The sequence below is a fragment of the Selaginella moellendorffii genome, unplaced genomic scaffold, assembly GCF_000143415.4.
Source record: "Selaginella moellendorffii unplaced genomic scaffold, v1.0 SELMOscaffold_17, whole genome shotgun sequence".
Lineage (NCBI taxonomy): Eukaryota > Viridiplantae > Streptophyta > Lycopodiopsida > Selaginellales > Selaginellaceae > Selaginella > Selaginella moellendorffii.
Genome location: NW_003314278.1, coordinates 1,856,291 through 1,875,756, shown reverse-complemented (window position 1 = coordinate 1,875,756; position 19,466 = coordinate 1,856,291). Strand labels below are relative to the sequence as shown.

The 19,466-nt window shown below is 41.3% G+C and overlaps 3 protein-coding genes across 3 annotated transcripts; 2 read left to right on the top strand and 1 right to left on the bottom strand.

Annotated features, from left to right (window-relative positions):
* Positions 1–911: 911 nt before the first annotated feature.
* On the bottom strand, positions 912–1,726 carry LOC112346753 (trihydrophobin-like). The gene is made up of 2 exons (XM_024676343.1): positions 1,303–1,726; positions 912–1,030 (listed from the first exon to the last, which is right to left on the bottom strand). Exons 1-2 carry the CDS (start codon positions 1,724–1,726, stop codon positions 912–914), a joined length of 543 nt encoding a protein of 180 aa, XP_024532111.1.
* A 10,220-nt stretch (positions 1,727–11,946) lies between these two features.
* Positions 11,947–12,975, top strand: LOC112346752 (pentatricopeptide repeat-containing protein At4g02750-like). The gene is made up of 2 exons (XM_024676342.1): positions 11,947–12,233; positions 12,459–12,975. Exons 1-2 carry the CDS (start codon positions 11,947–11,949, stop codon positions 12,973–12,975), a joined length of 804 nt encoding a protein of 267 aa, XP_024532110.1.
* Positions 12,976–13,002: 27 nt separating this feature from the next.
* Positions 13,003–13,628, top strand: LOC112346751 (putative pentatricopeptide repeat-containing protein At5g37570). Its single transcript, XM_024676341.1, has 2 exons — positions 13,003–13,342; positions 13,426–13,628. The coding sequence occupies exons 1-2, from the start codon at positions 13,003–13,005 to the stop codon at positions 13,626–13,628; spliced, it is 543 nt and encodes a 180-aa protein (XP_024532109.1).
* Positions 13,629–19,466: the final 5,838 nt, after the last annotated feature.

Sequence of the window (19,466 nt, the reverse complement as noted above, 5' to 3'; positions counted from 1 at the left end):
ATTTAGTTAAGCATACTTGACCTGGTTAAAGAAACTCATTCGTTGACTTGCACTTGCTAGTGTTGGGAACCCTCGTGTATTGAGACTAGTCCCTCAATATCACTGGATGATAGCTTACCGTGTCTACCAAACACCCTCGCTATCATGCCCTTTGTGTTAGTCTCATTTCGGTCTCAAATGCTATTTATGGAAAGTGTCTAAATTTGCTCATTTGGCATATCTATGGAATGTAGAGATTAGCCTGAACATAATGGTGTTCGTCTCGTGTCCAAATTGCGCCATTCCATATTTAGTAAGTTTCGAGCTTGTCCCAAAGACTAACTCCTAATACTAAGGGAGGCCTGGGGTGAAAGCCCAAAGCGTGTGTTCCTCAAGGGGGGAGGGGGGGGGGGGGGGGGTTGTGGAGGGTTCCAAATGTATAGTAGAGATAGTGGGTAGGTTGGGCATGGCCGACCAACTTGAGGCATAGTCTAGCTCTTGCTTACGTGCTTGTCTTTGTTCTGCGTCCGGCTTGGGTCTAAGCCCAAGTTCCACACTATGCTAGCTAGTATAGTACCCATGTCCTCGCATTAGGCCACCAGTATACTTTGTTTGGCTTCGTTTTGCGTGCTGCTCTTAACATTGGGATGCTGGTTACTTTAGGACTATTCCAAGTTGCTCCGTGCCCCTATTCCTTTGCTCCTTGGGCTATACGCTTGGGAATTGCTCCACGCTCCAGTTCCATCACTCCTTGGCTCTATGCGTGGAAGTTTGGCACCGTTCCTTTGTTTAGTGGCCCAAACCTCGGGTTCCACACCACTATCCTATGGACACGTGGCATGCAACACATGGCACATGAAGGGTTTAGGTTCCACTTTGTGGTGCTATCCTATGGTAAATCACCATAGGATAAAGGGTAAAACCCACATGCACTACTGTGCGGGCCGGCCATGGTGCTTGGGGGCAGGCCGGTACACTGGCAAACTAGCTCGCCCGACCTCACCCGTGCCAAGTGCCTGGGCCAAGCACTCGGCTGGACACTCCGTGTGGGCTAGCCATAGCACATGGGGGTGGGCTAGTACACTAGCAAACCGCCCCACACAGCCTCGCCCATGCCAAGTGCCCGGCCCGGGCACTTAGTGGGGCACTCTGCGGTTCTTATGCATTTTTATTTTATAATGAGTTTTTTTTATTTTTAGAAATGAAAAGAAGTACAAAAGGAGAAGGATGTTGGATCAAAGAGAACAAGATATGAGGAAGATGAAATCCAGAAAGATAATCAATTTGACTTTCAAATAGAGATTTTCACAGCGACAACTCTACCGTCTTCACAACCAAATAGCTCCAGTCCATATGCACCCCCATTTTTGCCACCACTGCCATTGATGCCACCACCATCATTACTGTTGCCATCGCCTTCACCGCCATTGCCACCTCTACCTTCATCACTACTATTACCACCACCGTCTTCACCACCATTATTACCACCACCATCATTGCCATTACCACTACCATTTCCACCATCATCACCACCAACATCACCATTGCAACCATTGTCATCACTACCATTGCTGCCACAACCACAAATGCCACTACTCTTAACATATTCATAAAATATGGCAAATACGGAGCAATGCCCAAGTACATTTGATGGGGGTGTTGGGCCCGAGGTGGGGGCTAGATCTGATAATGCTTCTACTAGAGGTGTAGCTGAAGCTGAAAGAGAAGTGGAGTTACTTGAACACATTGTAGATAAGCGCTTCCAAGAGATAGCTTTGAGAACCAAAGAAAAGGCCATTCACATGACTCTAGAGTCTCTCAAGTGGGAAGGCCTAGGAGACATGATCCAAGAAATCCCACTATGTTGATTCACTAAGACAAGCATTGTTCAGTCTGCTTTACCTCACTTCGTTAACATGGACATCTATAGTCTATACAAACAGAATGGCCTTGGGACAAACATAAGTATATTCCTTGTTTCGGTCTTTAAGCTAGGACCGACAAATACCCTCTCGGTGTCACTGGAAATTGAGAGGGTTTGGGATGACATTTGGAAAATGAAGTCTCGTGAATTTGACAACATGCTTATGAGCCATCCTGAGACTCAACAATTTGTGGGGAAAATGTTCTACATTATCGATGAGAATCATCGTTGGTGTGTGTGGATGAAGTGCATTAATGAATGCTTTCGAGATGATCCTGTCTATCATATCAATAAGGCTTGTGATAGCTTGCCACAAAATTAATACATAAGTACCTCTCCCTCTTCAATCACTTTTAACAATTTATGTTTTGCAGGCTGGGATAGTTTGTAGTGTAGAAATAAAGCCTAGTACATGATATTGAGAAGATTTGGTTTCTTGCCAATCTCAACGAGGATGCAGTCTGCAGCCACTATGGTGATGATTTAGCATCACTTATTCAGCATCAACGAGGTCGTCAAGATGCCAATAGATGGTACAAGAATCAAATGAAGTACAGTATGTTCTTCTAAGTATACTTCTTATCATAGAATGTTTGTGTTATCTTTAGCCATTGGTGAAGGTTAGGCAAGATGTATATGCACAGTCGCATCGAGCTGAAAATGATCAAGAACTCTCGGAGCATTTAGCTACAATTGACAAGAAAATCAACATCATAAAGAAGACAAAGGTAAAGAAATTACTTAGTGTGACTGACCCTCGATGCCCAAAGGAGTGGTTTGATATCATAATAGAGATTGTTTGTCATGAAAGTAAGTATTGTTTGCATTTACATGATTTCTCACAAAAGTTATTTTTTAGTGGGCAAAACTCCAGATGAGATTATTTACAATATCTCAAAGTCAAAGCTTACATATGAGGAACAGATACACATTTTGAACGACCTCAATAGTAAACTTAGGGAAGGAGAAAAAGGTTTGGACAATATGATGGAGATTGTGATGAGGAGGACTGTCTACATTTCACAAACTATATATGAAGAGGAGATGTTTCTAGTGCCTTTCATAGGGGATGATCTTGAGCAACTTCCATTTAAGGACTTCGTCACCATTGAGTTTACAAAACTTGGAGAGGATTGGCTACCAAAGAAGGCCACAAGCATGACTCCATTTGATAAACAACTTGGCCAACCTTACTTCATGTGGCGAGCGGCTTTCAAGTAACATACAATTTCTCAACTATACTCAATTTGTTTATATTCTATTATAGGTATCTCCAATATAATTTCTCAACTATACTCAATTTGTTTATATAGGTATCTCTAATATAGAGGCGTTCCTCTCGAAACACCGGTATGCATATGACTCCTGCGGCATGGTGTGAGAGATGGAGGCATGTACCTGACAACAATGAAGTTTCTAGTAGCAATAAAGCAAGTTTGTCCTTGGTAATTGGAGATGCCAAATTATGCACCAACCCACCGAGAGGCTGCAAGAGGCAACAATGAAGATGTGCCGGATGACGAAGATGATGGCCACGAGAATGTTGACACTGTTGGTGCCAATGGCGAGGAGAGTGAAGATGGCGGTGAAAACAACTTGCAAGAAATTCCTCAAGACGAAGTTGAGCAAAAGAACTAGAACATCCAAGAAGTTCTATCTCGACAAAAGCATGCAAATCCACATTTGGAGGAACTAGTTAATAGTGATGATGATTGTCCAAGACATGCCTATAACTGAGGAACTTCTTAAAGTATATTTCTCTTAATTCTCTCCTTTTCTTAGTTTCTCAAAATGGTTGTAGCAAAAACTGTTGAGAGTAACTTCATTCCAACTCATCTTGATGCCTGAGAAGAGGACCTGGAGGAACTTACATCTACCATGATGGTATGTAAATTTTTCTTAAGTTCATTACCTTTGTCTTCTCCTCCTAGATTCACCCTGTTTCTCCAATGGCATTTCATGGTGAAGTTGGGATCTTTATTGGCTCCTACAATTCATTGATGGCATCTTTTGAGGAGGATGCTAAGAATATGGCTATTTGGCAAAAGTGGGAGCGCTTTTGTTAGAAGATCCATAGGCGACTACTCAAGAGCACAAACTTCATACTCTTTGACATGCCAAATGGTCTTCCAAAACCTCCTCCTCCTCCTCCTCCTCCTGTTGAGGAGGAGGACACATGAGATTCACAACCAATCAAGTTGCCTTCATTCTCCTAAATGACCACCATTGGATATCCTGCTTTATGAGGTATGCAACTCGAGTTAACTTCAAGTTCCAAGTGCATCATGGATAGTGTTGGGGTCGAGACCAAAGGCTTTTTAGGCATGCCAGAGAAGGTAAAAAATCATCTTTTGTTTTGGTTGTTTCTAAAGTTTTATTATTTAGGTTATGATGTGGACCTACCATGTGTTCTGTAGAAGAGAAAATGATGGTTTTTGTGATAGCGAGCGCACTGCAAGGGTTTTGCCAGGGTATGATAGCTTTACTGACATCATACCAAATCTCGTAGATGACGGCATCCACAACACATTGTCTGGGTATTGGTTCTGATCTCCATCAGCAATGCATGTCCTACTTGAGCTTTATTAACCAACTAGGGGTGTTGTCATCAATTACACAGCAGGTAGTGGTTCGATGGTCAAGGCAGCACGTGACTCTGGTAGATTGGTGTTTGCCATTAAAGAATATGAGTTCTTCAAACACTATTTTAGAGGTTTTCGTCCTTCTCTATCAGTTGCTTTTAGGAGGTAATTTATGATGTTTTAAAAACTTATATATAATATAAATTTAGTTTTTTAGAAGTCTTCCTAAGTATGCATGGCAATGTGTAAATTGAGGAGTGGTATGAAAAATCTATTTATTAATGATACATTAAAAGACAATTGAATGCATCCACTTGCAATAAGAAAGATGTGTCACATGTCAATGTGATAATGATTGTGACAGTGACAGTGTCAGTGCAGCAGATAGTGACAATGATAATGTCAGTGACAAAGATAGTGTCATTGTCAGAGATGATAGAGTTATAGTATCAATCTGTCAAATTTCATAATTACTAGTATTATGAGTTTATTATCTATAGGTAATACAATTTTGTTAATAAAAAAAGGCGAGAGGGGGGGGATGGATAATATCATAGTGTGAGAATTATTAGTAGCTAGAATTTTCAGTAGGATGGCCTAAAAATACCATATTCAACACTTGTGGATGTATTTACTAACAGAATATTGTTCCTCACCATGAAACGATAATGGTTGTGTATTCTTAACTCTTTTTTGATTTTCTTATACATCCATTTATGCACACCTTCCATATCAGTTCTTGGGCAATTGTGACAGTGTTCTTGTGTTCATTCTTTCAAAAGTTTCAACCATATCTGGAACAAGATCTTGAAAAAACATCTGGCATCGCTTTTGAAGCATATGAGACAATCCATCTTTAATAGCAACATTTAGAACATTATCTAGAAGAGGGATCTCTTATTCAGTCACACTTGGGGCTACAAAAGGAAAAGCCTCATAACAATTGTTGTGTGGAAGGAAGGGTGGAATGTTGGTAGAAGTTGGAGATGAAGGTAGAGACTCATATGAAATGCATGGGGGCCAAGTGTGAATAGCAATAACATTTTCCCTAGCCATTCTACACTTTAAAAAAACTGAAATTTCAATGTTGAAGGCATCCCTTATTGGTATTTATACTAAGAAAAGATCTAGGGGTTCTTGAAAGTTTAGTTGTTAGTCTAAAAAATGGGACTTTAGAATTATAACAGTGTCAGAACCACTTGTATATATAATAACATCTTTATATATGCTAGAATACTATCATTCTCAAATATATAAGATTCTCCACTTTACTCATAAAGAATTAAACTTTTGAAAAAACTATGCATGGCTTTCACATTACATTAAAGGGTGGCCTAAATATCCCATTTTCAGCACTTACTGATGTAGTGTTCACCAATGGAATATTATTCTCCACTATGAAATCATAATAGCTGTGTGTTTTTACTTCTTTCTTAATTTTTTTATACATCCACGCGTGCACACCTTCCAAACCTGCTCTTAGGCATTTGCGACAATGCTCAATAAAATTTACCAAACCTATGCAACCATCTGTCTTGTTTAAATAAAAGTTGTATATAGGACACTGAAGATAATATGTATCTACATTAAGCTCTCCTGCCATATCTAGAGTAAAATCTTGAAGAAAATATTGACATCGCTCTTGGAGCATTTGAGGCAATTCAACTCTTTTAACAACATCATAAGGAAGGAATTCTTGTTCAGTTGCACTTGAGGTCGCAAATGGATGAGCCTCACAATAACCCTCAAAATGACAAGGAAAATTATTGCATAGAGATGAAGGTGGATTATTGATTGAGATTGGAGATGGAGGTGGAGACTCATATGAAAAGCCTTCGGGACCAAAAGTAAACTTCTTCCTAACCATTGCAACACACAAGAAGAATTAAACTTCCCACCAATAAGAATTCTCTAATTAATATACTATATTTCAATCTCGAGAATGATGTTTTATTATGACATGACAATATATTGAATCATAATTGTTAGTCTTAGTAATTACAACCTACTATAAGAGACAAGTGGGTTTTAGGAGTTAAAAACTAACACATAATTAATACGTAGCCTTATTTTATATAGCTGGCCTGCCATATAAAATAATGGCGAATGCATACAGGCATGCGAGTATGCCTTTTTGCAAGATTACCTTTTAGTCCCAAAATCATATATAGATTTAACACTTTGATTTGTCCACATCATATATACTTATATTTTTTGCAAAGACAAAACATATCAAAAGGAATAAGATATATATATAAAAAATTTACATTTTTTATAATATTTTAGTGGATTACAAAAGCCATTGAAAGGTTTATCGAGTGGATTTATTAGTGCTTTCTACTGTGTTGTCCATTTCTTTTTTACTCTTACCCTAGACTGTTGTTTCGAAAGTAATAAGAGCATTTTTATCAATAGTAACAGTGGTCTCCACATTCTCGGATGGGTAATAAGGACCAGACGTGTAATATAGAGATTGTGGTAGTGAAACAAAATTAACATTCTCACATTTCTGTATGCTAGAATTACTCACAGATTTTTTGTCTTCTTTACTTCGCATCTCTGTAAACTATAAAATATGAACGAGTGAATCAGTGTTTTGAATTACTTATATATTTCGGGTCAATTGTTGAAATGGTAAAATATTGAAATGTATAATAGAAATTTCATGTTCATTCGAAATTCAATATTCGCATTTTTATTTGGGACCAATAAAGCCCAAAAATTTCCATGGGTTCAAACAAACTTCTAATTCTAGAAACAGTATTTTATTGTATAAATTGCATTAGAAAGATTCAAAAAATAGAAATTTCTCTGAACCATTGATACTTAAATTCATAAATTTCAAATTCACCAAAGAATAATATTTTTCTGACTTGACATTTTCTTATAAGACTTATGGTTGACTATGTTGACTAGTATTGACTTGAGCTGAATTGAGCTCAACTCATGAGCTCAACTCAACTTTGGACCATCCCCCTTGTCACCATTGCTAGAGAAGTATAACAAGTTGGTACCTCACTGTAGAATGTGGATTTATGTAGGAAAAGCCATGGGGGGGAGACTCCCCGACTTAGTATATGTGGTGAATGATAAATCCTCCTAGCCGGAGAGAGTAGTCTGATAAACAAACTTGCATAGAAGGCATTAAAAATATCTTTGTATCCTAGGCATTGTATGGAAGTTTGTTGGTTGCTATCTTTGACTAAAATGAGTGTAAATTAGCATAAAGTGTCTATTGTGCAATAGATGCCAAGTTGTGGAAAATGCAATGCACTAAGAACTCTAATTTGTGTGAGAACAAAGTATCCAAATGGGATAGCTCCAAATAAAGAAGTATTCTCACATGGATTTCCCCAGCCAAAATCATTGTCACTCTCACAAATGCCAATTTCTCATAAAGAAAAGAAAAATTTAGTAAAGAAAAAGGGAAAAGACACAAAAGATATTGTGTCACTTGGTATGATGTGGATATATGTTGTCACTAAAAAAATCAAGAAAAGAAACAAAATCAAACTCCAATACTCAAAATGCCTCAAGAGCAAAACATTACATATAAAATCTCTCAACTTTGTGTATAAAATTGGGTGTGGATAGACTCGTTGGAAAGTTTAGACTCAAACCAAGAGAATGAGACCAAAATCACGAGTTAAGATGCCTAAAATCTCAAGAAATAATTGACTCAAATATCAAATTCTAGACAAAAAGAAGGAGAATACAAGAAAATGCACTCCCTATGTCGCAAATGTGACTTTGGGTATCGAAAGTTACCTATCGGCTAGTCCTTACGGACACTCTTACTTTACTGCCATGATGGCAGGAGGTCAGTATTGTTGATACCCTTTATTAGCCCCCCTCTTGTTCAAGTGTTAGTTTACTAGGCTTAGCATTTGTACTTAGCCAGATGGACATAAGGTAGGAACTTCTATGTGTTTCTAGCTGAACATACTTGGCCTGGCTCTTAGTTCTCTTTTGCTCTATCTTGCATTGGCTTGGCAAAAACTCTCGCGTATTGAGAGTAGTCCCTCAATATTGCTGGATGATAGCTTACCGTGTTTGCCAAACACCCTCGCTATCATACCCTTAGTGTTAGTCTCAATTCGGTCATAAATGCTATTTATAGAAAGTGTTTAGATTTGCTCATTTGGTATATCTATGGAATGTAGAGATCGGCTTAAACACAATGATGTTCATCCCGTGTCCAAATTCACAATCTAGCACCATTCCATATTTAGTAAGTTTCGAGCTTGTCCCAGAGACTAACTCCTGATACTAAGGGAGGCTTGGGGTGAAAGCCCAAAGTGTGTGTTCCTCAAGGGGGGGGGGGGGGGGGCGGGGCTATAGGGGGTTCCAAATGTATAGTAGGGATAGTGGGTATGTTGGGCATGGCCGGCCAACTTGAGGCATAGTCTAGCTCCCACTTGCGTGCCTGTCCTTGTTCTGTGTCCGGCTTGGGTCTAAGCCCAAGTTCCATTCCACACTAGCTGGTGGAGTACCCATGTCCTCGCGTTAGGCCACCGGTATGCCAAAATAGCACCAGACTCCGTTTGGCTCTGTTTTGCATGTTGGTCCTGGCATTAGGATGCTAGTTACTCTAGGACTGTTCCAAGTCACTCTAGGCTCTTGTCCCTTCGCTCCTTGGGCTATATGCTCAGGAGTTGCTCCGTGGTCCGGTTCCATCACTCCTTGGCTTCAGGCTTGGGAGTTTGGCACTATTCCTTCGTTCAGTGGCCCAAGGCTCTAAACCTCGGGTTCCACACCACTGTCCTATGGACACGTGGCATCTGTCACATGGCATTTGACACGTGGCACATGGGTTTAGGTTCTGTTTCATGGTGTTATCCTATGGTAAATCACCATAGGATAAAGGGTAAAAACCACATGCGCTACATTTAGTATCAAAGGATGAGTCTTGGCGAGTACTATCTAATGAGATTGGGCAACTAATCTCGTTGCATACATAGAGATGAAAACGATGATCCGAGTGGGTACACATTTGGGTGCAAAGGCTTTGCAATCGTTCCTTGGGTATGGATTTCAGTTACCTTTGTGTACTGCATTGTATGAGCTTGCTCTTGGGCTCATAAGATGGATGTGAGTTGTTCTGTTCACATGAGTTTGCGCTTAGGCTTGTGAGTGAGGCACATTAGCAACTCAAGGTTCTTTGAGTTGGCAGGATTAATGTTAGCCTATCGATGGTTCCATGAGTTGTTCCATGTACCATGGGTGAAAGTTAACCTTCCTTGGGTTTGCTGTGAGTGGCAAATAGGATGGTCCGTATCTATTTAGCACGGCACTAGTGGATCCTTCCTAGGCATGATTATAAGTGGATCAATCAAGACTATAAGGATTAGTCTATTGGTTCAAGTAGTCATGGCCGTGCTCTCTCATAAACTTTTCTTCGATTGAACTGAAGGCAGTGCGAAAGCAAGCTTGAGGTTTGGTCAAAGATGAGATCGAAAAGAGAGTCATCGGGGACGAAGGATCAAACACGTAAATCATTTTCTCTTCTTGGAGAGATGATTCGCAACAAGGTGCTAACTTATTACTCGTGTTCACATCATGCAATCAAGAGTCCCTACCTTGATGCATGTTGGAAATGATAGTCTTACAAATAGTGAGTTGTGGGATGAATAGCAATGAAGCGCTATACCATTTTGTCTAGGCTTGCTATTGGAAGACTTGGGTTGCAATGCTCAATTCTTTTCCGGGGAACCTTGCTATTGTTCTTTGAGTAGCTTGGTGTTGGATTAGTTTTAAGTTTGGTCAGAAAGAGAGTGGCATGAGCTTGTTTGTGTTGTGAACAAAAGTTAGTGGTGTCGGGTGTTGTAAATCTCTATCGGTGGGGTGTGGCATTTATGTGCATTTTGTCGAATTGAGTTGACACTTGATATTCACATAAACCTTTGCAGTAGTGATATGGGCATTGCTCATAGTGTTGCTTGATTGATGATCAAGTCATTATGATTTATATCATATCCATGTGATAATGAGCAATGTGTTTACGAAGTTGCTTGGGTAAATGATGATCAACCCCAAAGTGGTTGATGGAGAAGCTAGTCTACTTGCACGAAGTAACATTGTAGTAGCTTTGATTGGATTCTCAATGATGGTCCATTATGCTTAAGTTGGTACCTTGTTTCCTTGAGTTTGCCTGTTAGGTGTTGGAAAAGGGTTGTAGCATTCATTTACTATAGCTCATCGGTTGATCTGTTAACATTTGGAGTAGATTGTTGGATGGAGAAAATGTGTAGTTAAGGCATTGATATTGCTAGCAGTTGTGTTAGTGAAAGTGGCATTGTTGTTCGAGTGATGAGGAATTTTCCTTAAAGTTTGATTTTCCATGTCATTTTTTTTGTTAGTGTTTTGGCTTCACATTGGATCTTGAAGGTGATTGAAAAAGAGTGTTAGTGCAATGTGGATATCCGAAGATGTGGTCTTCATGATCAAGCCTTGGATGTTCATTTTGCACTTTCCAGATGTTAGAGTTGGATATCAGAAAAAATGGGCAAAGATGTTCGATGCTTAAGCATATTGATGGATCATAAAAATCTGTGTTGAGGTGAGCCTATGTGAAGTTGTTAGTAGGAGGAAGTTGGTTGAGTCTTAAAAGTTTGCAATCCTGAATTGAGAGTCATTCTTTCTCTAAGATGGAAATTTTCCACAAATTTTCTTAGACTTCTCCAATGGTTGATCTGTTAGCCACTTTGCCGAAAACCATTCTGTTTTCATAAGCCAGTACAAACTAGTGAAGGGGTTGGAGTTGACTCCGGTTAACTCTTGCATCTGATCACAGCCCCTTCTTTTCCACTCTAGATGAGCTTGTAAAGGCACTTGTAAGCATCACAGCATCGTTAAAATGAAAACATTCCAGAGACAATCGCAAATGCAAGGAATTGCCATACAATGAAAATCCTTGGAAGACTATGGACAAAGTCCAGTGCTTAGAACTCATCCAATCTTGCAAGAGCTTGGCTTTGGCTGAGGATCTGCATGCCAGTAACAGTGCCAAAACTGATGATGTTTTCCTGTGCAACAAGCTCATCGCAATGTACACGAGGTGTGGAAGCTCATTGCACGCCAAACAAGTTTTTGATACCATAGGGATGTCTACTCTTGGGATTTCATGATGAATGCTTACTCGAAGTATGGCAGCCTTGAGAATGCAAAGGGATTCTTTGATTCGATGCCTCAGAGAACTACTGTTTCTTGGGTTGCAATGTTAAGCTCATATGCCCGTTCTGGGCATCTAGAGGAAGCCGAAAATACCTTTGCAAGGATGCCAGATGCCACTACAGTGGCTTGAAACTTTATGATTGACGTGTACGTTCATCATGGATTTCTTGAAAAGGCGAACATTTTGTTCGATAGAATGCCAAAGCAAACATTAGTTGCTTGGACCACTATGCTTGTGCATATGCCCAAAGAGGGTACCTTGTTCTTGCCAAGAGAATGTTTCACGCGATGCCACTACGAGATCTAATCTCTTGGACGGCCATGTTCAACGCGTATGTGCAGAACGGGACTGTTGAAATGGCGAGAATTTTTGTTGATCTCATGCCGGAATGGGATCTCGTATCGTGGACAGCAGTGCTCACTGCGTATGTGAAGAGAGGAAACTTTTCCGAAGCCAAGCAAACTTTTGATCAGATGCCGTTTAGAAACTTGGTGTCACGGACGTGCTTGCTGGACGCATTTTTACAGGTCAAAGACTTACAAGCTGTTAAAGAAACGTTCAGAGCAACGATCTTGTAGCTTGGAATGCAATGCTCTCTGCATGTGCCCATCTTGGAGATCTGCAAAACGCGGCGATAATCTTTGAAGCTATGCCCGAACGAACAAATGGCTTCTTGGAATGCAATGCTTTCAGCGTATGTGCATGACAATAAGTTAGAAGAAGCAAGAGTGATTTTTGATAGTGAGCCGAAACACGATCTGGTTTCATGGACAATTATACTGTGTGCTTATGCCCAAAGCGGGCATCTGGATGACGCAAAGAATATCTTTGAAATGATGCCACAAAAGACAATAGAGGCGGCAAATGTAATGCTGTCAGCTCTTGCACAAAATAAGTACCTGTCGGAATTTAGAGAACTTTTTGTAAAGATGCCACAGCATAGTACAATGTCGTGGAATGCTCTTTTGTCAGCAAATGCACTGAACGGGCACTTGGAGGAAACAAGAAGGGTTTTCGACATGATGCCTGAAAAGGATCGGATTTCCTGGAATACAATACTCTCAATAGAGGCCCAGAAAGGGATGATAAGTAGAGCCAAGGAAATCTTCCAGTACGAAATGCCAGAGTGGGATGTTGTGTCTAGCACTGTAATGATCTCGACTTTTTCCAAAAGCGGCAAGTTTGAAGAGGCTAAGCAGCTTTTCGACACAATGCCATTTCAGGATTCAGTCTCTTCAACAGCCATGGTTCTCAACTTTGGCCAAAATGGGCAAGTGGAAGATGCTAAGGGCTTGTTTGAAAGAATCTCTCCGTAAAACAGAGATGTTGTGTGCTGGAATGTGATGTTTGCAACTTATGCCCAAAATGGACATCTACTGGATGCGAGGGAAGTGTTCAACGACATGCCACGGAAGGACACAGCCTCCTGGACTGCAATGTTGTCTCTCTATGCTCAAACCGGCCACCTCTTGCATTGTAGAAAGCTCTTGCTTGAGATGCCCGAGAGGTGCTTGGTCGCTTGGAGCTCGTTGCTAGCCAGCTGTGTTTGTAGTGGTAACTTTAGTGAAGCATTGGATGCATTTTACAATTTGAGAGACGATTGCTTTCTTCCGGATGAGATTTGCTTCATGTCTGCCCTTGCGGCATGCAGCCAAGTAGGCAAGGTTTATCTTGGAGATGCTTGTTTGTGTCTATGAGCGTTGACTATGGGCTGCAAGCATTGAAACAGCACTACAGTTGCATGATTGATCTCTTGAGCCGTGCAGGGCATTTGCGTGAGGCTGGCGAGTTGACATCATGCATGCCATTTGTTCCAGAAGTTTTGGAGTGGTGTTGTTTGCTTAATGGGTGTAAAATCTATGGCAACCTTGAGTTGGGAGCCTTTGCTGCTAAGCATGTCACAGAGCTGGACCCAAAGCTCAACATGGCATATATTCTCACGGCCAATGCTTTTTCAGTCCTAGTTTGATATTATGGCATGATCTGGATCTAAATGGGTGTTCACGTGGAGATTGACCAGACGGTGGTAAAGCAATATCGTCTGAGAGCAAGAGACTGTCTTCCAACTCCCTTAACTTTGAACATTGGTGACAAACTATGTTTGTAGTTATTCAAAAGATTTATAAAGGTTATAAAGACTAAGCTAACCCAGACCTTGAGCATCAACCTCATGTTAAAATGTAAGTCTCATGCCTAGAGAGAGGCAATCCATATAAAATTGTTGTGATTTCCCAATCAATACATCAGTACAAACAAAGAATTTCCTTATCAATTAGTGAGGTATCTATCAACCAAGCATACACATAAAGAAGAAAAATGTATAATAGGTTAACTGCTATCTTAATTATATTTACTAATTGAGTCAAGTTTAAGTTAAAATGAATTTTAATCATAGTATCCAAGCTAGGAAATGATATTCTTGGCCCAATGGTTTTGCAACCTGAGCAACATCTACTGCACAATCACTAGTAGACTTGGTAGCTATGTCCTATAGGAACCCCAAGAGCTCTTGTTCTTGTGCCTACACAATCCCTTATATGAGGAGTTTTCCAAGAGAAAAAAAAAATTGATAAGTGATGCAAGAGGGCTATAGACTTATAGTAGGCAACATTTTTTGTTGTTTGCAATCCATGGTTGTGCCTCAACAATTCTCTACCCTAGCATTTAATCTCCTAGATTTGCATCTATATAGCACACTTGAATTTGAAGCTAAATTCTAAGTTTATTGCAATACAATATGAGGGTCTAATATACACTCAATATCCCTTATAAACATCAACTCCCCATATCTAGCTCTTGTATGCAAAACAATGTCAAATGATATCTAACACAATTTTAACATACCAATGGCTTAACGTGAGGAGGTCAGTACCATAGAGTTTAAGGTTAAACCCAAATTAGACTTAGAATAAGGAATGACACAACCTAGTGGAAGACAAATTAATGTGTTAAATGCTCTACTATGTTTCTAATCACTATCTCTATTACATTTAAAACCCCCCACAGTGCCTTAGTCCTAGAAGTTAGTTCCTGAGACAAGCTTAAAAACTTATTAAATATAGATTAAAACTAGATTGTGAATCAAGATGTGAGAACAATACTATAGTTAACAAATAAGTTTCTTTAACCAGGTCAAATATGCTTAACTAATAGCATTTAGGAATTTTGTTTTTATGCTCATTTGGTTGAGTGCACATGCAATAACCAATTTCTCAACTAGTTTATAAAAGGAACCAACAATACTAATCTCTTGCTTGTAAGCTTCTGAATTTAAACTTCCCAAGAGGTTATTCAACTTAGTACTATTCAAACTTAAAAATGGTAACACCAAATATCCCAAAACCATTAACCGATTTGAAAAGCAGGTACACTCTGTTTATGGGACTTTTCCTTTTATATTTGAACCCCTATAAATAGTTTCTCAAGTTGTTTTCTTTGATTATTTATATTGCCACTGTGAGGGCCAAGTGTACAGCTACGATGCCGTATACTAATATTAGCGTAGTGGGATTTTAGTAGCTGTCGGATTGGTTTCAATCCAGACCACTCACTCTTGTATAGAAACTAGGGTTTTTTGGGCTAATTGACATGCACATTTTTATATTCCCTTTCCATATTCCAAGCACCCACATTGGTGGAGATGAGGGGCATCTTTGATTATCCTTAAGGAGTGCCTAGATTTGGGATTTTGGTTTAGATTTAGCTTTTGCATTGTCTAGATCTAGTTTTTTCCATTTCCTTTCTTTTGTTCTTTCCTTTCAGGATTTTGGTTTAGATCTAGCTTTTTGCATTGTCTAGATCTACCATTTCCTTCTAGCTTTTTGTCATTTCTCTTCTTTTGCTCTTTCTTTTTCATTCGTCTTGCAGATCAACAATCTCCTCCTTTGACTCTGGAGTAGCAGTTGGTACAATTGCTTGATGCTATGCGCTTGCAATTGAACAACCAAACTTAGTTGATGGCGGCATTCACGGCATGTGGTACAACTTCTCTTGCACTTGGTGCCAATCCTCGTGTTCAACCGGAGTTCTTTCGCGGGAATCCTGGGGATGATGTATACCATTGGTTTGATTACTTCACAGTGATTGCCACATATCATTCTTGGGATGATGCTCGACGTTTGCGTGAGTTTCCCACGTGTCTCCAAGGGACAGCGTTGCAATGGTACAATGGTTTGAGCGCAACCATTCGTGGGGATTTGAGTGTTCTCCCGGACGTCTTCAAACGTGCCTTCGGATATGCCAATGACTGTGATAATGCCTTCCAACAATTGCATCATCTTCGCTAAGGGCCATATGAGTCGGTGATGCAATTTGGCGTTCGTTTCCAAAGTCTTTTGCTTCGTGTGGAGCCAAATATGTTGGAGCGGATCAAGCTAGGAATGTTGTGGCTAGCATTTCGTCAAGATCTTGTCAGACTTGTGCTTGCACTTGCTCCCGCCACCTTTGACGATGCTCTTTGCTTGGCACAATGTTATGAGACGTCACCTCTTCCACTTCTTGCTGCACGTCCTTCAGCTCCACTTCCTATAAGTGATGGTCCTGTTCCAATGGAGGTTGATGCTACTGCTGCTCGAGTCCAAGGACAAGGGCAAGGACGTGGTTGTGGCCGTGATGTTGGCTGCTGGGTGTGTGATTGTAGCGCATGTGATCATGGGATGAGATTTGGATATACTGTCACCGTGGATCCTTGGAACCTTGGGAGATAAATGGGGATAAAATAGCCACTAAGGGCTCTCTCATCAAGCAATTGCCCCTTTTCTAGTTGGCTTAAGGGGAGAGAGATAAGGTGCGCTACAGTTGGTATCGGAGCAAATGGCACGGGTTCGATTCCCATTGATTAGTGGCTACTTAAAAGTATAATATACCCTTGAGCAAGGTATATTCTTACCCCTAAAATTTGAAATCGTACGTATTGGGCATCCATGCGTACGTCCTTCCTCTTGTGTGGAGTATCCACGGACGAAGGTATCCACCGTGGGACTGCGGTACGGGTGGATGACTAGTTGCCTCACATGGAATAGCTGGTCTACACAATGGAAGGATTGGTAGATTGAGTGCGGAAATGGAGGTGCTGGTTCCCCTTGGCTCAGTAGGGGTTGTTAGTCAATAGTCAATGAGGACATTGACATCTCTGAAGGGGGGGTGAGTGTAGCGCATGTGATCATGGGATGAGATTTGGATATACTGTCACCGTGGATCCTTGGAACCTTGGGAGATAAATGGGGATAAAATAGCCACTAAGGGCTCTCTCATCAAGCAATTGCCCCTTTTCTAGTTGGCTTAAGGGGAGAGAGATAAGGTGCGCTACAGTGATGAAGTTGGTCATACTTATCGACGTTGTCAGTGTTTTCCGGATTGGTGACCTCCACTTCCTAGGTGGAGACCTTGGCATCAACAACGTCCTGTTGGTGCTGCTGTAGTGGATGGTTTGGACACCGAGATACATCCGGGAAATGAGGAGTCGCACGAGTAACAAAGGGACCTTGCGTGAATAAGTCAGTGACCCCTCCATCTTTTTTTTGGGAGTATCATCAAGGGGTTCACTCGGCACCGGTTCATCCAGTGTTTACTTTCCAAGCTCATTTTTATAACAAAAGGTCTCCTATTATTCTCTCCATGTTAGTTAATACAGGTTTGAGTTTATCTTCTATTGCTCGACCTATTGCCACATGTTGCTGTCTACACTTACGTCGTGTGACGGAACCAATTTTCATTCTTTATGGCAACGGCTATACATATGCATGGGATGAGGTGGACCTGGTTGTGCGTGTGGGCGATCTCGAGCTTGAGTTGCAGTTATTGTGGGTGGTGCTGAGTCAAGCTTTTGACATCATTCTTGGTATGGATTGGTTGCAGTGCAATCATGCTAAGTGTGATTTTGAAGCTTCTCCCCCTTGTCTCATACTTCCTTATGTTTCATCAATTCCTCTCACTTTTATACTTCTTTGTCCCTCTACTTTTACCTCTGCTTCCATTACTTTTGTTTCCCCACTATTTCCTTTTATGTTTCCATCTTGTTCTACTCTTCCCTTTTCCGATCCCTCTGACGATCTTTGTGTTGCAGCGGTGGACCGGCTCATGAAGGAGTATTCTGATCTCTTTGAATTTGACCTATTGTTTGGGGCCAAGATTGCCACACGTCATCCAATTCCAACCGGGGATGCTTGTCCAATCAAGGTTGCCATTCGTCATCGGTCACCCAAGGAGATCAAGATTTTATGTGCAAATGTCAAGGAGATGTTAGAGAAGGGTGTTATTCGGAAGTTGCGGAGTCCTTGGGCATATGAACCTCATCTTGTGATGAAGTGGGAGTATTCATTTCTACATCGACTATCATCCGTTAAATGAAGTGACGATCCCAGATGTGTACCCTCTTCCTCACACTACTAATCTCTTGGATCGTCTAGGGCGAAGTCATTGGTTCACTAAGCTAGATCTTGCTTCTGGGTACTGGCAAGTACTGGCAAGTACCGATGGCTGAAGAAGATATTCCTAAGACTGCTTTTCGTACACCATTTGGTTTGTACGAGTTCTTGGTGATGCCGTTTGGTTTGAACAATGCTCCAGCAACTTTCTAGTAGATGATGGACGAGATTCTTTGCAATATGCCAGAGGTGACTGCTGACTTCATTGATGATGTCTTGATCCACTCAGAGGGGACGTGGGATGTTCATGATATTTGTAAAGTGTTGGATCAGTTACGTGATGTTGGTTTAAAGCTGAAGCGGACAAAGTGGGTGTTTGGGTCCAAGGATACAACTTATCTTGGGTACCATATTTCTCGTGAGGGTTTGCAAGTTGATCCTGAAAAACTTATGGCTATTCTAAAGTTCCCTACTCTAAAGTGTGTGAATGATGTGCAGCGCTTCTTGGGCAAGGTGCAGTATCTCAGTCGTTTTGTGGATCATTTTTCTGATCGCACTGCACTGTTGTGAGCGTTGCTGAAGTTATCAACATCATCTTTCATCTGGTCTCCGGATTATGAGCGGGCATTCGAGGATCTCAAAGTGCTATTGACGACTCCTCCAGTTTTGGCATATCTGTAAGCGACTAAATTTTCCATTCTACTTTAGTCACTTAACCACACCTCCGACCACTTGGAGGAGTCTCATTCACAACCTCCATCAGTCCAATTCAGGACTTGGGACTTGCTAACCCCAAGAATGGCATCCATGCCACTCAACACTTGCACCTGGTCCAAGTGCTCCTCGTGTCCGGTCCCAAGACCGACACCCAAAGGTACCACTGACATCTCGGCCCGTTACGCTAAGGCCATGCCCATTCACCTTTGCTGCACTAGTGGTCCAATACCACTTGCATCACAATCCCGTCTCTCCAAGACTGGGCCATCTGTCCACGAGTGGTCATCCTAGATCCACTCCTTAGCATCCTTAGGATGCCCACAGACCTGGGGAATTGCCTTCCCCAAAGTCCCTTTGTCAGTTCCTACCAAAGTCCCTTTCTGCCCCTGGCCGTGTTTGCCAACACTGCCACTGGATCGAGGCCCACAGGCCCAACCCCTAAGTCCCATGGTCCTCTGGGACTTCCTCACCACACAACTGTGTCCTTGGTCACTACCCTAGAGGACTGCTCCTCTTCCTTTCCACAGTCTAGGCCTTTGGGACAACATTTCGGAACACCGTGGCCTTACGCGAGCCACCTGGGTACTCTCCCCGCCTTTCGCCTTTAGGTGCTCTAGCCATGGGCTTAGAGCAAGGTTCCGTTGAGCCACGCCTGGTATCCAAGTAGGTAGTGCCACCCACACTTGGACTGGGAGCATTGGCCAGTCGATCTCCCGGGGGAACTA